We start from the raw sequence: 20,624 nt of genomic DNA, 5'->3' as shown, positions 1-20,624 counted from the left end.
AATAATATAATTAACTAATACCTTTCTGTTGAATATTTTGGCTTTAGTTATTAGTTTTTAAGGCCTAAATAAATGTTCCAGTCATCTATTGTTTCTGTATCTGAGCACTTTTTCACTCACAAAATATGAACTCTTATGCAGCTTTGGTTTTAAAATGTCCTATGTAAATTTTACTCACAAAAGACCAAGTTATACCTTCTCTTATAGCTGTGCAGGGTGCACCTTCTTCATGTTCCAACCGGATCTCTTTTAATGCCACCAAATTCTCTGTCAATTTACTTCTTCCTTTATATACTGTAGCATATGTACCCTGTAAATCGTAATTTTGAAAGACACGTCAGAAGTATCATGAGAGTGTATCCTATCCTACCTATACAATAAAGAGCCCTTAACCAAATCTCTAAGTTCTAAGTGTATGTTAAATTCTACCTTGCAAGAGAAACTCCACATGATTAGTCTGTTTTCCTAAATCTAAAAGAACATTAAGTTCCATATGTGCAGCTTCTATATTTAAAACCCTATAGAGTGCTTCAAGAGTACAAAAATATAAGAATATTTCATTTACTTTTTACACTTTGAATCAGCTTAACAATGGATCACTACCTATAGAATCAAAAGTACTTTACCTGCAATAGTATATGGAGATTGAGGAAACTAATTGAACATATTAATTGAAAATTTAAATTATAACTAACATTGTTAAAATATAAGAATTTTACTGGTTTTCAGAATTTTTAAATTAACTCTCCTTTAAAAAACAAATATATTCTACAGGAGATTTCTTCTATCACTGCCAGGATAGCCCTCAAATTCTCTTAAGGATTCCTTGTTAACTAATTCTTATTATTTCCTTTACCCTCTCTCACTCTGGGAAGGAGGCAATTTCAAAATTAGTAGTAGCAGCAAGTTCAAGAAAACCAAGGTCTTATTAGCCAAGAATTTCCTTCTGTGATGTGTCTTTATCTCAGAGTATTTCGACCTTTCACAGGTTTAAACTCATGCAATTTCTCATATGACAGTACAGACTGGAGATTCCCCAGAAGCTAACTAACAGATACGTATTTTATTACCAAGAACGCACAATACAGTCATAGCTTGGTACTCATTGGCTTCAGAACTCATCAAACCTTATATTTGTCACATTTTGACGAGAAAAAAAATGTTTCAGCACTTGGCCACCTTGCCAGAGAAAATGCTTCATCCTTCTGTACTCGTTGGTTCCGGCACTACTCATGAGTTCTGGAATGAATTAATGACGAGTACCGAGGTACCACTATATTTTGTGCTTCAATAAAGGTTACAACGCTATAGAAAATATTCTTTCTCTCTCAAACTGATATGGTAATTTCAAGAATGTAAGGTTTTTTCCTTCTAACATTCTGTTGTCTTTTTCAGAAGATGGTATGAACTTCCAGACAATAGTGCTTACTATTTTTTTCCAGGTTAGCAAAAACTGGAGACTAATAGAGGAGTTGAGATGATAAACAAGAAAAAAAGTCTTACATTTTTAGAATAAGTATTTACTTACCTCTCCAAGCTTCTCCAATTTGATGTAGGTTTCCATTTTCCCAAATCCAATTTCTGACTGAAAGCAAACAATTATAAATTTAGTAGTCCTAAAATTTCAATTACTCTCTTCTACAATTTCTAAAACCCTCCTACTGTAAAGAGTGTCTTAGAATAGGAAAAAATTTTATTAAATTGTTGAACATCTGTCAAGTTTTACAATACACCTGATGTTAAAAAGGTTCAAAAATATCAAAGTTCACAATTAACATTCTCAATCCATCTTTTATATAGATTAGTTTATATTCTGCTATGAAAAAACTTTAAGACCCTAAGATTTTAAGATGCCAAAGAATTTTATAAAAGATAACATGATTTCATTTCTAAGAAAACTACAAAATAAATGATTTTTCTACACATTTTTCTTCACTAATCTTTGTGTTCCTTATGAATGTCTTCAAGCAACAAAATGCCATGTGTTTTCAGTTTTCCAACCAAAGTATAATGAAAAAGACAACTGCAAGTCAAACTTTATCATGGATGAGGAAATGGCTGGCACAGAAGAAGCAATGTAAGTCTAAATCTGGTCACCAATCTCCCCCAACAAAAACGGCTTTAAAAGTAAGTTAAAACTATTGCTTTTAAACCTTGAACTTGTTTGCCTATTTTGTGTGGAATCAACAAATGCAGTAAATGGAATACGTAATGGAAATCCAATATTTAAAAATGAAAAATAAAACGAAAAGCCCTAACACAAGAGATTTTGGAAAAAAATACAGAAATGTAAGTTTAGGGATTGAGAGAGGAAAAATAGAAAAAAATTAACAAACAGAAAAAGAAAACAAGAAATTCCTCAAAATTATAATACCCCTTGTACATAATGAGAAAGACAATAATAATGTAAAAAAAAGAGTGTCTTCCCACTTAGAATGGTGCTAATATCCTTAAATAAATGGTTGGTGAAAGGAAATAGTGTTCTTTTATATTTTACCTCAGCACTAAAAATTGTATCAGTTATGCTGGATCATTAAATAGTATGTTTTAGTCAAATTCTGGAGGTTCAAATTCAAAATTTTTTCTGGAGGTGTTGAATAAAATTTGACAGTTAGACTTTTAACATCATTCAGTACACTTTGAATGGGATAAATTGTCCAAAGTTGAATGACCAAAAATAGCAGAGGACCTTCAAAGAAACTGTCTTTATCTTTTTTTTTTTCCTTTACAATAAAATGTATCATGTTAAAAAGCCATGAGGAAAACTGTATGTCCAATAGTACTTAATTCAATTTTGGTAAATTAATAAAAAACTCTGGTCACAGGAAGTACTGAATGACTGAAAAACTGCTTCTTTCTGTGCTCTTTACGGCCTATACATAGTGGTTTTAAAAATTTAATGAAGAAAAATGAAGTTTTGGAATCATAAACCATCCATTCACATCCTGTCTTATTTATGACTCACAGATATTAAGTCCTTGCTTTCTATTGCTAACAACTATGCAGAATAATGAAGTAAAAAACTATAATAGGCAACACTTTCCAAACACAAATGGAGTTTAACTTTAATATGTAAAATGTGGCAAACAAAATCTGGTAAATGAAAGCCTGATTCATGTATGATTTTTACAGCCAATTTACATATGATCTTAAATAACTTAGACAAAAAAAGGTTAACTGCCAAGGTCACATAAACTGATAGAACATGTTTAGTTTATTATACCCTCTCTGAAATTCAGGTTCTTTAAGTCTTGTATGAAAAGACTTAAACTAGTCTGAAACTAGTATTAGCAAACCATGAATGTCCCTGAAAAAAAAATTAAAATATCGTCATCATCTATAACAATGAGAAGCACATAGAAAAATATGACTGCTAGGTAGGAAGTTATTCATCTTTTAAGTGAATAAGTGGTAGCACACCCTTAAAACATCAAATACACTTTGGTCCAGGGGTGGCTATGACAAAAATGCTGAGGTTTGCTTTTAAGGGTGTGTTAAGTATATATGGAATAAACTGTAAGGGATGCATCAAAAATTAACATAGCAAGAGTCACTCTTCAGAGAATGATATAAAATTATTAAAATATGCTGAAAATCTGCTTTGAAAAAAGAAAGTAAATACTGTATTATAATTAAAGCTAAATTTAAATTTTAATAATTAATCTATAATATAAACAGTGTAACTGAATTCCACCCATCCAGCGAATTCAGAGAAAAGGCAGTTTACAAGTAAACTGTTAGAACCTAATTCAAAGAGTAAAGACACCTACTTCACCACCCATTTTAATAATTTCAAACACTTAGGATTTAATAGTTATGTCCAAATACTATTTTCTGAATCTTTAAATGGAATTTTTAGAAAACTTTGCTTGCATTTTTATCTGCTGAACATGACAAGATTAACAATAGATATAATGACTAGCTTGTTGACATGCTCTCCTACAGAAATTATTCAGAGGACAGAGGACAAAGCTCATTTATTCAACATTTACCAAATACAGTGCTAGGTACTGGGGATACAGTGAAGAAGACAAATATGATCGCTGTTTTTATGAGTTCCATCTGAAATTATTTTAGAATATTTAAAAAATTTTTAAAAACAGAAATAGCTAAAGGAATTGTATAGCTAAAATACAATAAGCTTTGTATTTTAACATAATATAAAAACCCTCCTCAATTCTGCTTTCTAAAGAAATGAAGATAACCTTCTCTGATACTTTAGTACTCCAAGAGAATACTTGGCTTTTTGGTGGCTCCAAGTAAATTCCTGTTCAGATGGTTCTTACCAGGATAAGCACATTTAAAAAATCTGAAATAAATTATAATTTATAACAGCCTTCCTATAATTTAGTGTAACTTGTAAGTGGTACTGAACAGTATGGGAGACTTCTTGATTACTTTGGCTCTGGCAACATAATCACTGCATCATAGTTGTGATGATGTGTTAACATGCTGCCAATACAGTTCTGAGTTTCAAATAAATGAGGTATGTGCAAAAGTTCTGTAGATGCCATTCTAAAAGTGAATGTGCCTATTAGAAACACTCGAGACAAAGGGAGATTTTTTTCAAACACCCCATTTCCCTCCGGGGAGGATTACTGAGATACTGTTGCTGACAGAAATGTGCTCTGTGCAAGGCAGAAAAAGAGATTGAGAAGGTCTATTCTACTGGGTCATTTTGTTTTAAAAAAATTGCTGTCACAATTATCATGATACTATTTTAATCCTATAATATGCCAAAAGTAAACTGAGTTGTGGGCAGACTTTGATCCTCATTGTCATACCCCGTAATATATTTACTATTTCTGAAAGGTATCAGGACTTGATACCCTATTTTCTCGTCTACTCTTAGAAACAGAAAAGACTATATACAACCTATTCCAGTAAAGCCATGAATAAGGAATCTATCACTTATTGTCGAGGGAGAACCAGATTCCTAAAATGTGTATAACCTATAATTTCAGTATAATGACAAATTTTCATATACAGATTTTCAGTCTACTAAAGTTGCACTTTATAGTTTCACAAAACTTCCACTGGGCATGTCATCGTTGTACTTCAGCAATGCTCTAGTGAATCCTGACTATCTGCATGTGGGCTTTCTCACTAGTCTTATGTTAAGAGTTAGAATATTCCATTTATTATCAAACATAAATGAGTATTAAATAGCACTTTGCCAATCCAATAACCAATATGAGATATGATGACTAGATGTAATGAGGTGTCCAAGATGGGATCCTGGGACAAAAAAGAACCTTAGCGAAAGACTAGGGAAATGTGAATAAAGTGTGGAGTTTAGTTAATAGTAATGTAACAATGTAGATTCCTTATTTGTGACAAATGTACTAATGTAAAATGTTAATATAACTGGGTATGTGGTGTATAAGAACACTATAGTATTTTTAAAGTTTTCTGTAAATCTAAAACTATTATAAAATTAAAATTTATTTAAATAAAAATTCAATAGGAAGGATTCAGATAAGAGGAAGACTATATACATCTAAGGGTCTAGGGATAACAATTATTCTAAGCATCCTAAAGAGATGAACAGGAAGGTCAATTCCTCAATATTAAAACAAGGAAAGGATAGAACGAGCACAGGTATAGGCAGATTTGTACATTTGTTACTCAAGAAATAAGGGAGTTTCTGATTAATGGTTTCTTTCTTCCTTATCATGTGGGTAGGAGAAGAGATTACTTGCTTAGGGCAAGACGGAAAGAGTTAACTACAGAAAGCCAGTAGGGTAGCTACACAATACTGAGGATCCATTTGAAGTTGATAATCGTAAATCTATAAAAGAACCAATAAGCTCTATTGTATGTCTTTCTCCACCAGAAAACCCAAAGGGTTTATGTTATTTTTTACTACTCATTATACACTGAAATTATGAAAACAAAGTTTTATCTTTGAAAAAGACAAAACTAACATTTTGTTGAAAACATATTTTTTAGATAAAGTGTATATTACCCATCAAAACATGAACTCTAACACATGTGAAGAATACTTCCCTTTTCCCACCTCCTTTCCATTTTTCCCTAACCCACTCCGTCATACATAAACCTAAGGTACTGAAGAATAATTTTGTAATATATATCTAAAGAAATTATGCTTTAGTAAGTTAGATGAGTAATAAAAGGGAAGAGATAACAGAAATCAAAGCACAGCTGGCATGATTAATCTGAAATCTGTAAGTTATTTTAGATCAAAAAACAATGGTGGGCAGGAACACCCAATCACAATAAAAACTCCAGTCACTTTTAATATTCATTAGAGGGCACTGTTTTCCTTTCTTTTATGTCGACTGAACAAGATAGCTCCTATAATGATAGCTTTAAGAATTACATGGTGATTGAAGCATACTTTTTAGCTCCAATCTGAATATTTAATAATGCCAAAATTTATCCTAAGTACAAATCTTTGATAAAAATTGATAACCAAAATTTTTAACCATTAATCAAATGGCAAAGTTATTTGAATAAAAATTTCTTAAGCAGCAATGCAAAACTATGATTATAAGAAATGTATACCAAAATCAAGTGAGCAATTACACTTTTACCTTACTGTGCACTGGTGAATGTCAAATAACAATGTGCTCACATTATATGCAGCATAAAGTAATTTTATTCTTTAGAACATGTAACCAAAAACAGAAGTTTTGGTGAGTAAAAACATTCCATAATATATATTTAAAAAGGAGATATAACAACTGCTAGCAACCTAGGAATCCTCATCAATTGCTCCTTCCTCAGACACAAAGTCCAACTTTGTGGGTACAATGCCCTGCTTATTTTATCTCTCATGATCCCTAGAATCTATGTTTTACTTTCCATTCCCACATGACTGGCACATCATTCCTAATTCTGGATAAATTCCTAATTCATCTCCTTATCTCTAGCCTTTCTCTCCTTCTACTTCATCACTTTCTCTTTCCTGAAGCTATTGTCTGGAACAAACATGTGATGTCCGCCCTTATTTACATAAACACCTTTGATATACTTCCATTACATGGGATGAATCTGGACTCCACCTGACACGTCAGGCTTTTTACAGTCTGGATCCATCTTATCCTTTCAAGCCTTATTCTTTAGTATTTTCTACATTTACCTTTTTATCAGTTATAATTGACACCTACATTCATATCTCCAGGTTTTAATACATGAAGTTTCTTCATTTTAGAACACTCCTCTACCCATTGTCAACCTGACAAATTCCTACCCATCCTTTTTAGAGCTAGCTGAAGCACTATCTCCTCTGCAAGCCTGTGATGTGCAAGGACATTTTACAGCATTTCATGTGGACTTCTTCTAGCGGACTACAGCCATCCAAAATAAATCCTCACATAGACAAGCACCTGAATGTATGGCAAAGATGATACTGCAACAGTGAAAGCTGCCCTTTCTATAACTAGTGCTGGGTCAACTGCAACTTGCTAGAAAATATTTTCAAGACATATAACTGACGAAGGTCTTTTCTATAGAAATGTATAAAAAATTCCCATAAATCAATAAGACAAAGGCAGAAAACCCAACAGAAAAGAGAGAACAGACCTGAGCAGTTAATTCACGAGTACATCTAAATGCCCAATAAACATTAACAAGTGTTCAACTAGCTGCACATCTAAAACTAATATAAAATGATTTTGACTGTCAACTGTAATTGAAAAATTAAAAAAAGGAGACAATTTAATTAAAGAATTTTAAAAAGCATTCAGCTTAGGTTATGAAAAGATACAAACTAAAACCACATTGAGATAATACTCAACAGAAAAGTAAAAAATAAAAATTAAAAAGGGACAATATCAAAAACAAACAAGGAGAGTAAATAGGACTATCATGCACTGGTGATGAAAGTATAAGTTACTATGACCACTTTGGAAACTGTTTTGACAGTATCTGGGAAGGTGAACATATGCACATAAACTTATCCAACAATTCCACTCCTAGGTATTCACCCAAAAGAAATGATTACATATATTAACCAAAACACATGTACAGATATACTGAAAGAAGTTCTGTTTGGTAATAACCAAAAACTAAAACAACCCAAATGTCCATCAACAGGAGGCTAGATAAAGTATACTATACCCATTCAATGGAATAACATGTGACAAGAACAAATGAACTATAATTACAAGCAACAACCTAGATAAAACACTAGCACAACATTGAGCCAAAGAAGCCAACCACAAAAAGAATACATACTGTATAATACATGTAAAAACATATAAATACATTGATATACTTGTATTAAATAAATTTTAATAATTTATATAGTCATAACTACATAAAGTTCAAAAGTCTAAATAATAATCAGAAAAACAAAATCAAAAGCATTTTTAAGTACATAAGAACATGCATGTAAATGAGGTTTTAAAAGTCTTTCTAGATTATTAAAATATACTATAAATATAGTATCAAAATAGTAGAAAACATATGGGTAAAATTAACCTTTGGCATTAAAGGCAGGGATAAGTCATGGCTGGGTGGTTCAGTTGGTTGGAGTACTGTCCCATGCACCAACAGGTTGCAGGTTTGATCCCTGATTGAGGCATGTGTGAGAGGCGGCCAATCAATGTTTCTTTCTCACAGGTTTCTCCACCAGCACCCGCCCCCCGGCCCCAGCCACTGACCCCTTCCTCTCTCTCTAGAATCAGTGAATATATCTTTGGGTGAGGATTTAAAAAAAAAAAAAAAAAAAAAAAAAAAAAAAAAAGGGCAGGGATAATGGCTACTGTTGAGGAAGTGGGGGTAGAAAGTAAACAGAATTGAGGTGGCAGGAGGGCTTTTCTAGATCTCTGAAATTTTCTCTTATTGATCTTGGTCCTGGTTATACAGGTATGTTAGCTGCAAAAATTTATTGAGCTACACAATTAAGGTTTATTTACTTTTATGTATATCTAGTATATATTAATATATATTTGTATATCTACTACATATTCTGTACATCTAGCATATATCAATAAAATTTACCAAAAATAAAATGGAACATTGCTTAAACCCTATTCTAATATGCATCTATATTTTTAATCCTCACCCAAGAATATGGTTTTTTTTAACACTAATTTGAGAGAGAAAGATATCAATGTGAGAGAGAAACATCAATCAGTTGCCTCCCGTACAAGCTTGGAATGGGGATCAAACCCACAACCTTTTGGTACACAGGACGATGCTCGAAACAACTGAAACACCCAACCAGGGCTCTAATACGCATCGCTGAACCCTTAAAAATGGAAAACAATAAAACTCAGAAGTAAATGTAATAAAATTTAGCTATTCAAAAACTAAATATAAGAATTAATATAAAATGTTTACACCCAGAAACATCAACCAAAGCACATCCGACTGCATAGGTACAGGAAACTAAAAACTTACTAAGGAAGCTCTACGAGATCTTCGGCTCATTGGTTGATCAAATGGTGGACTGTTTATCTGCAATTTCTCAAGATATCCATCAGGTATTCTGATATCTGCAGGCAGTGACAACCTCTTATTTAAATCCTTAAAAAAAAATTATTGTAGGTAAATACAAGTAGAAAAGGGCATGTGACTTTTGAATTCATGGGCTACAAAACATTATTTCTTAGTGATAACTAAAGTTTCACTGTAGCTGCAAAGTTATCTTGTTGATTATAACACATTTACTCTAAGCAAAAGTATATACAGCAGTTTTACATAAATGGTACTCTGCAACCCAGTTATTTTTGAACTTTTAAAGTGGACTTTATCTTGACATTATTATATTATATAGCAGGAAAAGGCAAAGAGTACCACAAAATGTGATTGGTTTAAATGAACTAACCAAGTAGATATTGTATGATTTTGTATACAATACAGTGAGACAACTTAAAATTTTATTACTGCTATGTCAGTGGACAAAAGTAAGCAAAAGACGTCCTTATTTCATTTTGTTATAGAGTATGAACTCAAAGAAACATGGAAGGGAATCTTGCTTATATTATTGTACCAAGTAACATAAATCCTAGAAAAGTAAGTCCCTTATTATTCATAATAGTAACCAAACCATGAAACAAAATTGAGATGTATAGGAACTGTATAAATATTTGAGAGATATATGACTTAAGTATAGAAATATACCATGTTCCCAAATCATAAGATTAAGTAATAAAAACAATGGCTCTCCCATATTAGTTTTATATTTTACATAAACCCCAGTCAAATCACAATAAGATTGTTCTTGAAACAAAACATTTAAAATTTATCTAGAAGAATAAACCAAAATATGCCAAAACATTCTAAAATAAATCAGAGAATGTGTGTGTAGGGTGGGGATATGTTGATAAAGACGTCTTTCCAGATATTGAAATATACAATAAAAAGATTATAATCAAGAATGTCACCTTTAGAAAAAAATTAAATACAGTTCATTGGAAGACTGAGAAAGTCTAGATATAGATCCTGTAAATAAATCTTTTAAATATATAACAAAGAAAATTATATATCTATATGGTGAAGAAAATCAGGATTATTATTCTTATTATTATTGTGACATGTTATAGAGTGATATAAACAGATATCAAGTTGCTCTTAAGAGATGAAAATTCATCAATTAGGAAACTGATTGTCTTCCTTAACTGATTCAGAGGCAAGCTTTTATCAAAGAAAATGCAATTATCTCTACAACACTGAAAAAAGTTAATACTCATTTAAAACATCCTCAATTTCTTTTTAGAGAAAACTATTTTAATCTATAGTATATACTGAAATAACATTCATAATCAACTTTTGTCATTGAGGTTATATATAACAGTGACAAAGAGAAGAAAATGAGCTCTTTATTCTTTTACATGGAGAAATAACTTATATGTGCTACAGAGATTAGTAGGAGTAAATATAATGAACCACAGAGGAAATGATACCATACTTACAGTCAAGACAAGAAGAAAAAGCTGGTACTTATTTTATCTATACCTTTTGAAATTTGAAACAGTTATAAAATGAAATATAAAGTAAACCAAATGAATCTCAAAAATATAATTAAGATCATATTTTCTAAAAAGATTACTTTGCTAATGTATCATTCTGATTTCCAGAACTTCTGAAATTTCACATTTCTCTCACAGAAAACCTACATAATACTTTGAAAAGTATTAAATATAATTAATGCATACTTGCTTTGTGATAGTGGATAATTAGAAGGTCACAAAACTACTCTTCACTAATGCAAAAAAAATTGCTTTCTTACAAGTTTCATTTGCCTTCATGAAAATTTTCAAATAGGCATTTAGTCTGTTTGATATATACATGTGTGCTTACACGCACGCATGTGCATGTACAGACACACACAAACAGGTGCATTTAATAGTTTTTAATGGTTACCTCCATTGAGATCCGTCTATGTACACGATTTCTAAGACAAACACCTGTAGGTGATTGGACTTCATCAGATGATGTCCCAGAAGCTTGGTCACTCTCACCATCAGATCCCATTTTTAGATTTTCATGAACAATATCTGTATTAGAAAATGAAACATTTATTTTACAAGACATGTTATTATACTGTTAACATAATTTATTACTACTACAGTAAGGTGTAGATAGCCAATACATAAAAAATCACAGCATAAAAAGTCTTGTACATTCTCGGTACCATAGATGAACAATTAATATATCAAAACATAAATGTCTTAAAACACTAGTAAGTATAGTCCTTTTATACTCTCAGATTATGAAAAATTATGGAAAAAAGCTAATATTCAAGATATTATCAAGGTTGAAGAATAAAATTATAGACTGGAAATAACAATGAGAATTATTTAAGCCAGTTCTCTCGCTTTTCAAATCTGGTAACTGAGACCTTGAAAGGTTAAATGACTTCCTAAGGTTACACAGCTTAGAGGCAGAGAGAAAACAGAAACTTGGTCTTTAGCCTTTTATTTAATTTAGTATTCTTTCCATTAAAATAATGTGCCACTGGCGCCACAGCCAAATAGCTAGTTCTTTGAATATTCTTTAAAAACTGGAAGTGCAGCTACCCTTTCTCCCAGTATTAAAAATAAAACAATTCAAAAATTATTCACTGAATATCTACTTTGTACGAGAACTAAACACCACGAAACTATACAAAAGAAACTTGTATACTTACACACCTGTTCATATTATTAGTCAATCATCCTCTCACTCATCTAGCAAGAGTAGCCCACCAGAAACAATGCTAGATCTCAAAAACATCTCTTGTCACTCATCTTCACTATACAATTATTCATTCCCCCCAAAAGCATCATATTGTTTCATGCTACAGTGCTTTAACATACTTTTTTTCTCTTATTTGTAAAAGATGGCTTTCCCTTATTTTATCAATCTGGTGAATTCATACTTATTCTTCAAAACTATGCTCACGTATCATTACTCAGTGAAGTTTTTCCTACTCTCCAACACAGATGATTATTGTGCCCACACTGCATCTATTGCACTGATGAGCATTTTTTTGGTTCATGTGATTTTTACACTAAGTTTAGTATGAGATCCTTGGGGGCAGGGTCTGTCTTATTCACTTTTGTATTCCCAGAACTTAAGAAAATGCATGGTTCTTAGAAGGTGCTCAACAAATGTTCCAATGAATTAAATATTAACTATAAATCAAGAAATAGACTAGATAACGGGGACTTTTTTTCAAATGAAATGTTATATAAAACAATATGTACAATAATATTTTATTAACTACAAATTTGAACTTTTGCAAACAATATTTGCTCATAAAAATAGAACTGTTCAACAAAAATTAAACTCAAGGAGCTCATCAAATCAGTCTTAGAATTCATATATCTATTTTGTCTTACACTGTTCAGAAAATTTATTCACACTAAGTAACAGCTGCAAATGGCAATGGTTTTAAATAGATCAACCTGGAATTCAAGAATACACTTCAAGAATAGAGATTTCTGGAGAAATTTTATGTGAACAAAAAATTAAATGGGCAGTAAAAGTCAATGTATTGGAGGTTGATTCCTGATCTGATGACATCTAACATCTGAAGCAACTATTCATCAGTATCTGAAAATCTTTCTTTTCAAGCAAGTTTTGAATAATATATAATACTTTAAATGTAGAGCTGAGTTTGCAAGAACGTATGCATTATACACAGGAAGCAAAGACAGAACTGAAAACCCAAAGTTGTTTTGCGTTAACTGTCACTTTCTTAAGACAGGTTGCTGATCTTGGAAAGAAGGTGCCTGGGTTTAGCTGCCACACTAAAAGATGAAGCCTCAGTGTCTGAGTTGCAAGTGAGAGCTTCCTACAGAAAACTTCCTACAAGACTCGCAAAGTGCTACATGTTCAGTAAAGGGCAGACTTAAAAAAACAAATCTGTTCTACTGCACAAGGATTACAAAGGAGCATATTAATTTCAGACTCTGAATAAATACCTGAGTACCACCTGGCTCAACCAAGAAATTGGTCATGTTATTAACAAACAATTGCAATTCCAACATGAATATTGGCTGGTACTTTAATTTGTTAATAATGAAAATATTAAACAATACAGGCTTATGTCAAAATTCCACTCATTTGCCATTGGTGTGAGCAACTTCTTTGCTGAATCAAGCAATAGTTTTTAAGTACTAGAAGAATATATACTTCTCAGATTGCTCAAACTCTGTGTAATTCACAATGTTAACAGCTAAAGATATAAGGCACTTTTAAATTTAAATCTCATTACTAACATTTTCAACGTCACTTTCTTAAGTTTAGACCAAGGGTCAGAAAACATGACTGGTTTTGTATGACCCCTGAACTAAAAATATTTTTTTTCCATCTTTACAGTGTTGTTTTAAAAAGAATATGCAACATAGACCATATGTTGCCCACCTGCAAAATTTACTATCTGGCCCTTAACAGAAAAAGTTTGCCAGTCTAGACAATTAACAAACAATAAATCAATAAATCAAGTCCTGATCTAAAATGTTTTTCAGTTTCTGTGGGATAAATACTCCCCCCGTGCCAACTTCAAGCTACCAACACAACATCCCTTAACATGTATTTGGGAAGACATATACGCACAACATTGTATAATATTTTGACTATATAGATATAGTACACATATATAGATAATTCCCATAGATAAAACCCCACTGTAGATAAGCTCATACTCCCAAAATTAACAAAACACATAAGGAAATAATCTACTACAGCAAGAGTAAGCAAGCAGCACACTACAAAACTTCAGTCAATACAATTGTGTCTAAGACCATAATGTAATTATGCATAAAATTATTTTAAAGTAAAAACATGATAAATAAGACACTGTCGTAAAAAGGCCATAGGAATAAACAAACACAAGCTTTCAGGTATATATTTTTCCTGGACAGTGACATAAGAATAACAAATCAGGTGCTATTCATATATACTGATTATTGTACTGGGTGATCATATGATGATTATCTGGAGTTAGTAAGGTTTGACCCTAAACTAAGCATCATCTCAAGCGGCCACATCTTGAAATCTTACATACACCTCTCAAGAGTTTTGTTTTCTTCATGGTGGACAGGACTTTCAAATGTTAGTCCTCTGTATCAGCACTACTGCCTCTTTAAAACCTTCTATCTTTCTACTATTGCTTTTGTTCTCAGCTTGATTTTTATCTTATAAGACTAATCAGATAATAAGGCAGGCTGATTTCCATATACCTAAATCCTGCTTAGCTATGTACACAACCTAGAATTAGAAAGTTTAAAAAAAATAGACAAATAATTAAATTACCTAATCTGCTTCCATTTCTGGGCATTGCCATGAAGGAGCCAAGGCTTCCTCCAATAACGCTATGTGGTCTCCGCAATGGGGGCTTCTTGAAGGACCCTGTGTACTGGTGGAGGAAGGAATGCATACTGTGAGAGGTTGGAGGCCTGCCATTCTTCACGATAGGCTCTGTGGTTCACAGTATCCAAAAATCATTCCATTAGCAGCCCAAGATCCAGGATCAAATGAGAAGGATTGAGAAAGCAAAACAGGAAACAAAACAAAAGTTATAATAGAGATCATTACATTTAACGTTATTTCTTTGACTATCTATACAAAGCACTAGAATTAAAATAATTTCTATGAAAAACATACTTATAGAAAATAATATTTGAAATTGGTTTAGTAATTATCTATTTCTTATATAATCAAAATTGGTTAGCAATCACAAAACTTAGAGCCTATAGATTTTTGATCCATTTGCTTATTTTAATATATCTCAAGATTTTCACACTATTCCTACATTTACTAACTGCCTCATACATGCCTTTTGCTTAGACATGCTGTTGAATATAAAAAATATGGCTCTGGCAAGAAGGAACTTATACTCCTATTTGCTTGACATTCAAAAAAGTAGGTCAGTTAGTGAATAAAACACAAATACTTAAAGACAGATCAATGCAGAGGTTCTGAAATTTATTACCTCAAATTTGGGATTTTTAACTTTTTTTTAAAAATCACAGATGTATCATTTGGCAGAAACAGTTTCAAAATATTTAAATGTTATTTAATTATAGAGGAAGTCCTGTTTTGCAATGTGTACAGGGAATCTAATGACTCCTTCCCATTTCCAAAAAAAGGGCTCTGATATAGGTTAAGGACATGATGAAGTCTTTTGTATTAGAATTATGTTTTTACTGATATAGTCAAGGAATTTAAAAAGGAAGTGGGCTTCCATGCATACCTTCTCTAAAATGAAGCCAGCTCTTCTTTTGTAGCTGATAAACAAGAGTAAGTATAGCACCTGATGAAGGGATTCCCCTATCATGTAAAGGTTTATCAGGCACCAAGCACAAGTTGGTAGGAGTGGGTGGCTTGGTTCCACAGAACAAACCAAAGTATAGGCTTAGGGAAAATGAGCCAGAAGGCCCCTTGATCTGCGCCCCTACTAATAACGCTGTCTAAAAAAGATGGGAGAGGGAGGATGGGGCAGAAGTGTTGTCAAAGCTCACACAAGGCCCAAGTCATCTAATCTGGGTAGAGTGCCAGAATGGAGATAGAGGAAGTACCCAACTAGTTATAGAGAAAATCTGTTCAAAGTGTTCCATAGATTGTCCTTGGCAGTAGCTGGCTGATTAAGAATTTGGGAACTTTACATAAGCTTGGTAAAAGAATCAATGATTTAATAATGAATGAGGAGGCGTATCTGATAAAATTGCATAAATTAGTTACAAAAACTGTGGGAATACATAAGAAAATTTTTCTCTTTCTAGGTTATATTTCAGATCTGGAATAATAAAATATTCTACCTACAGTAATATTTACTGGGAATATTTTAGATGTTCTGTAAAGCTGTCCCAGGAATATGTTTTTTAGTTCTAGAGAATATAGCTTTAAAAAAATGGAGATCATAAATACATTAAATTATTCAGGGGATATTTATTGTACGACTACCATGTGACAAACAATATTATAGGCCCCGGGCATTAAGAAGTGAAAAAAACAAACAAGATACTACTCTTTGAAACTATAAAACCTAATGGAGGGAAGATAGGTAAGAAAACTAATGAGTAAGAAAAATATCAGATAGTGAGAGGCAATATGCAAAAGATTAAAATAAAGAGATGCAATAGAAAATAAATGAGTAGCTATTTTACACTGACTTATTGAGGAAACTTCTCCCTGCAGAGGTATTTTTAAGAGAGAGATAAATGCAACAAAGAGCCAGTCATGGAAAGATGGACAAGTAAGTGGGTTATAAGATTACTGACAGAGAAAAAAGCCAACTGCAAAAGCTGACACATGTCAAAGTTTGACTTGTTTAAGCAGTGGTCCTCAAACTTTAGCATGTTTCAGAATCCCCTTCAAAGACTTAAAACACAAGAAAGCTGGGCCTCAGTCCCAGACTTCCTGATTCAGCAGGTCTGACACAGAATCCAAATATTTTCATCTCTAACAAATCCCAGGTAATGGTGATGTTGCTGGTCCAGGGATCACATTTTGAGAACCACTGCGTTAGAGGAACAGAAAGAAGTCAGGTGTAGCTGTAGTACATAATTGTGGGGGGAATGGTGTTATTAAGTGAGGTCAGAGAGATAAGCACGTTTGCATATCACCATAATAGTCTGAATTTTATTTGGGGATTGGAAGTAGTTATGGTAACTTTGATGCTGACAGTAGTATGATCTGATTCATGTGTTAAAAATATTAGACTGAGGAGTCAGCGATAGTGGGAGGTAAGGAGGTAGGAATGAACATAAAGGGGTGTCATGAGAGGGATCTCTGGCAATGGAATAGCTCTTTATCTTGATAACAGTGGTAGACACATGAAACTACCCATGTGATAAAATGATATAGAACTGTACTCACACTTTATTCCAATGCTTATTTCTGGATTTGATGATGTTCTATAGTTATAGAAGATGCAACCAAAGGGGAGAACTGAGAAAAGGGTACAAGGAACCTGTCTGTACTATTTTTTTCAACTTTTGAATCTATAGTTATTTTTTAAAAAAGCTAAAACTTCACTCTGGTTACTGCTAGAGAACAGATGATAGATAATCAACTGAAGAGACACAGAAGACTATGTATTACAGTACCCTAAGCAATAAATAATGGTGGCTTGGACTGAAATGAAGAGAAGCAGGCAAACAGGATATATTACAAAGGCGGAACCAAAAGGCCAGCAGACATGGCTGCAAAATACTTTCACATACACTCTCCCACCCAGCTTTTAGTGAAGGTCTATATTAAAAACATCTAACCAAAGAATATTTTTAAATTTCCAGCAGAGCAACTTTTAAAAATATGAAATATGGTATTTGAAAGAATAATTGGAATCATGTATCAAGTATATAAATGGCTGTCATTAATAGTGAGTTTTTAGAAGTTATTTATATAGCAAATATATAGCAAGCTAGGATGACAGAGGAGGAGAGAAAGAAAGAGGGTAAAAGAGAGAAAATAAAGATAATTCCTGGATTTTTAGCTTTAAGGTATTCAGGATAAATTAGGAAAGTTAAAGAAGCAGCAAATTTTAGGGGAAGGAAATAAATTCTGGTTTAGTTATATTACATTTGACATTATTAGGCATTCCTATGCAGAAGTCAAGTAAGCATTTGAACATGAATCTAGTGATCCAGATAAAAATTCTGACCAGATATACAGATTTAGGAGCAGTCAGCATACACATAGTAGCTGAAATCATAGGATTGAAAGAGGACACCCAAGGAGAGCGTACAGAAGAGGGAACGGGGCCATGAGAGAATCATAAAATAGTCTAACATTTTAAGATTATGTCTGCATTTAACTGGAGGGTTAAATAATACTCTGTATTTGAAAAAGTAATATAAATCTTGAAAACATTATGTGAATTGAAATAAGCCAGATGCAAAAGAATGAATACTGTATGATTCCACTTACATTATGTACCTTGAATAGGTAAATTAACAGACAGGAAGAAATATATAATAGTGGTTACCAGGGGCTGAGGGAGGGGAGAACGAGAAGTTACTGTTTAATGGGTACAGAGTTTTAGTTTGGGACAATGAAAAGGTTCTAGAGATGGATAGTGGTGACAGTTACACAATAATACGAAGTACTTAATGCCATTAAAATTATATACTTCAAAATGATTAAAATAGTAAATTGTGTTATATATATTTTACCATAATTTTTTTTTTAAGTAATGTAAATCTGCATGAAAAACTGCAGTAAATCTTACCCTATGAGTTGCAACTAAGGACTTCCAATGGTTTTTTAAAAAAGGTTTTATTTTATTTTTAGAGAGAGGGGAAGGGAGGGAGAAAGAGGAAAAAAAAATCAATGTGCAAGAGCTACACCAATTGGTCGCCTCTTGCATGCCCCCAACTGGGGATGTTCTCTGACTGGGAATCAAACCAGCAATCTTTCAGTTTGCAGGCTGGCGCTCAACCCACTGAGCCACACCAACCAGGGCTTCTATGATTTTTAACAGAGTAATATGCCAACCAGTATGATTCCATTGAGAAATTTATGTGACATCGTGCTTATTTGGATCTTCTGATGACATGAACCACTGTGATCAGTGAACACGCAATTTCTTAGCTCACTCCATTTCTGGTTCCCAGCCCTGCTCTTTTAAGCACTTCTATTAACCTGATCCTATTCCAGACCATACTTACATACAATGAAGTCTGTGCTTTGAATATGAATCAGTAGATTCATATTCACTGTGAACCTCATCCTCTCATGGACTTTGCTGTTGGTAGAAATTAGCAGTACTTACAACCCTCTGTCATCACTACTGTCAAAAACTATCTGTGATTGCTACCATGTATTAGGTCAGCAGGAAAAAGGAAGAAACATGGGAGTAAGAAAAAAGGCTAGCCCTGACTGGTGTGGTTCAGGAGGTTGGGCATCGTCCTGTGAACCTGAAAGGTTGGCAGCTCAATTCCAGGTCAGGGCACATGCCTGGGTTGCAGGCCAAGTCCCTGGTTGTGGGCATACAGAGGGAACTAGTCAATGTCTCTCTCCCTCTCTTTCTCCTGTCCTTCACATCTCTCTACAAATAAAATCTTTAAAAAAAAAAAAAAAGTGAAGAATTTCAGTTGTGTCAAAAGAAGTAAGTTGTAGCTGCACCTGGAATCCCCAAAACTATGAATGTATTATAAAACATTTTCCCCTTTCTGTAAGTATAAATTGTGATAGATTCTCTTCCCCATATTTTAAATTGTCACTTATCCTCATCAAATTCAATAATTTCAATATATCTTCTCATTACAGAAAAAAATAAGTTCAAGGATAACTACTTAAAGAGAAGATCCTGAAATATAACTTTCTGTGGTATGTCTAACGTAGCATTAAGACTTTATCAAACAAATTGAGAATCTATGAGGAAAAGGTATTTCACAGATAAACTAAGTTTTTTGTTTTTTTTTTTTACTGACATGAAATTTACATAACACAACTAACCATGTTAAAGTACACAACTCAGTGGCATCTGGTACACTTACAATGTTGTGCAACCATCACTTCACTTCTATCTAGTTCCAAAATGCAGCATGAGGCAAAAGTAGGTTTACAGCTATGTGTACACAAATACAGAGTTTATTCTTGTATTATTTATTAATTATTGTATTATTTTACATACAAACAACTGTAAATCTACTTTTGCCCCATCCTGTATTTTGATCACTACCCTGTATCCATTAAGCAGTCATTCCCCATTCCATCTTCTCCTGGGTCCCTGGCAATCAGTAATCTGTTTTTCATCTTTATTGATTTATCTGCTCTGGGTAGTTTATATTAATGGCATCACTGAATATGTGACTCTTTGGGTCTGGCTTCTTCCAGTTTTCCAGGTTTGTCCACATAGTAGCAGGTATCAGTACTTCGCTCCTTTTTAAGGCTGAACAATATTCCATTCTAGGGACATGTCACATTTTGTTTATATAGTAATCTGTTCATGGACATTTGGGTTGCTTCTACCTTTGGCTATCGTTGAGTAGTGCTATTCTCAATGCAAACATTCGCGTACACAATTCTGTTTGTATATCTATTTCAATTCTTTTTGGTAGATCCCGAGAAATAGAATTGCTGAGTCATATGGCAATTTTATTTTTAACTTTTGAAGAATGAGATTAATTTATTTTTAACTGTCAAATTAATTTAATATTCAATAACTTCTCAGTTACCAAAAAATAAATCTGATGTGCTCAGAATTCTTTTTCCTT

The 20,624-nt window shown here is 32.8% G+C and overlaps 1 protein-coding gene across 2 annotated transcripts in view; it reads right to left on the bottom strand.

The window, feature by feature from the left end:
• CDK17 (cyclin dependent kinase 17) overlaps window positions 1-20,624 on the bottom strand; it is a 78,272-nt gene that overhangs the window by 16,099 nt on the left and 41,549 nt on the right. For both annotated transcript variants that reach the window (XM_054574674.1, XM_054574673.1), the window contains exons 3-7: window positions 14,716-14,880; window positions 11,338-11,471; window positions 9,373-9,498; window positions 1,529-1,585; window positions 196-310 (exon numbers count right to left, since the gene is read on the bottom strand). In XM_054574674.1, coding sequence (XP_054430649.1) covers window positions 196-310; window positions 1,529-1,585; window positions 9,373-9,498; window positions 11,338-11,471; window positions 14,716-14,880 — 597 coding nt within the window. The remainder of the gene's footprint in view (window positions 1-195; window positions 311-1,528; window positions 1,586-9,372; window positions 9,499-11,337; window positions 11,472-14,715; window positions 14,881-20,624) is intronic.

This window comes from Pteronotus mesoamericanus, unplaced genomic scaffold (assembly GCF_021234165.1).
Source record: "Pteronotus mesoamericanus isolate MK-2021 breed Mesoamerican mustached bat unplaced genomic scaffold, CSHL_Meso_final contig_263, whole genome shotgun sequence".
Taxonomy (NCBI): domain Eukaryota; kingdom Metazoa; phylum Chordata; class Mammalia; order Chiroptera; family Mormoopidae; genus Pteronotus; species Pteronotus mesoamericanus.
Note: the sequence above shows the minus strand (reverse complement) of the source record. Positions and strands in the feature narration are given on the sequence as shown.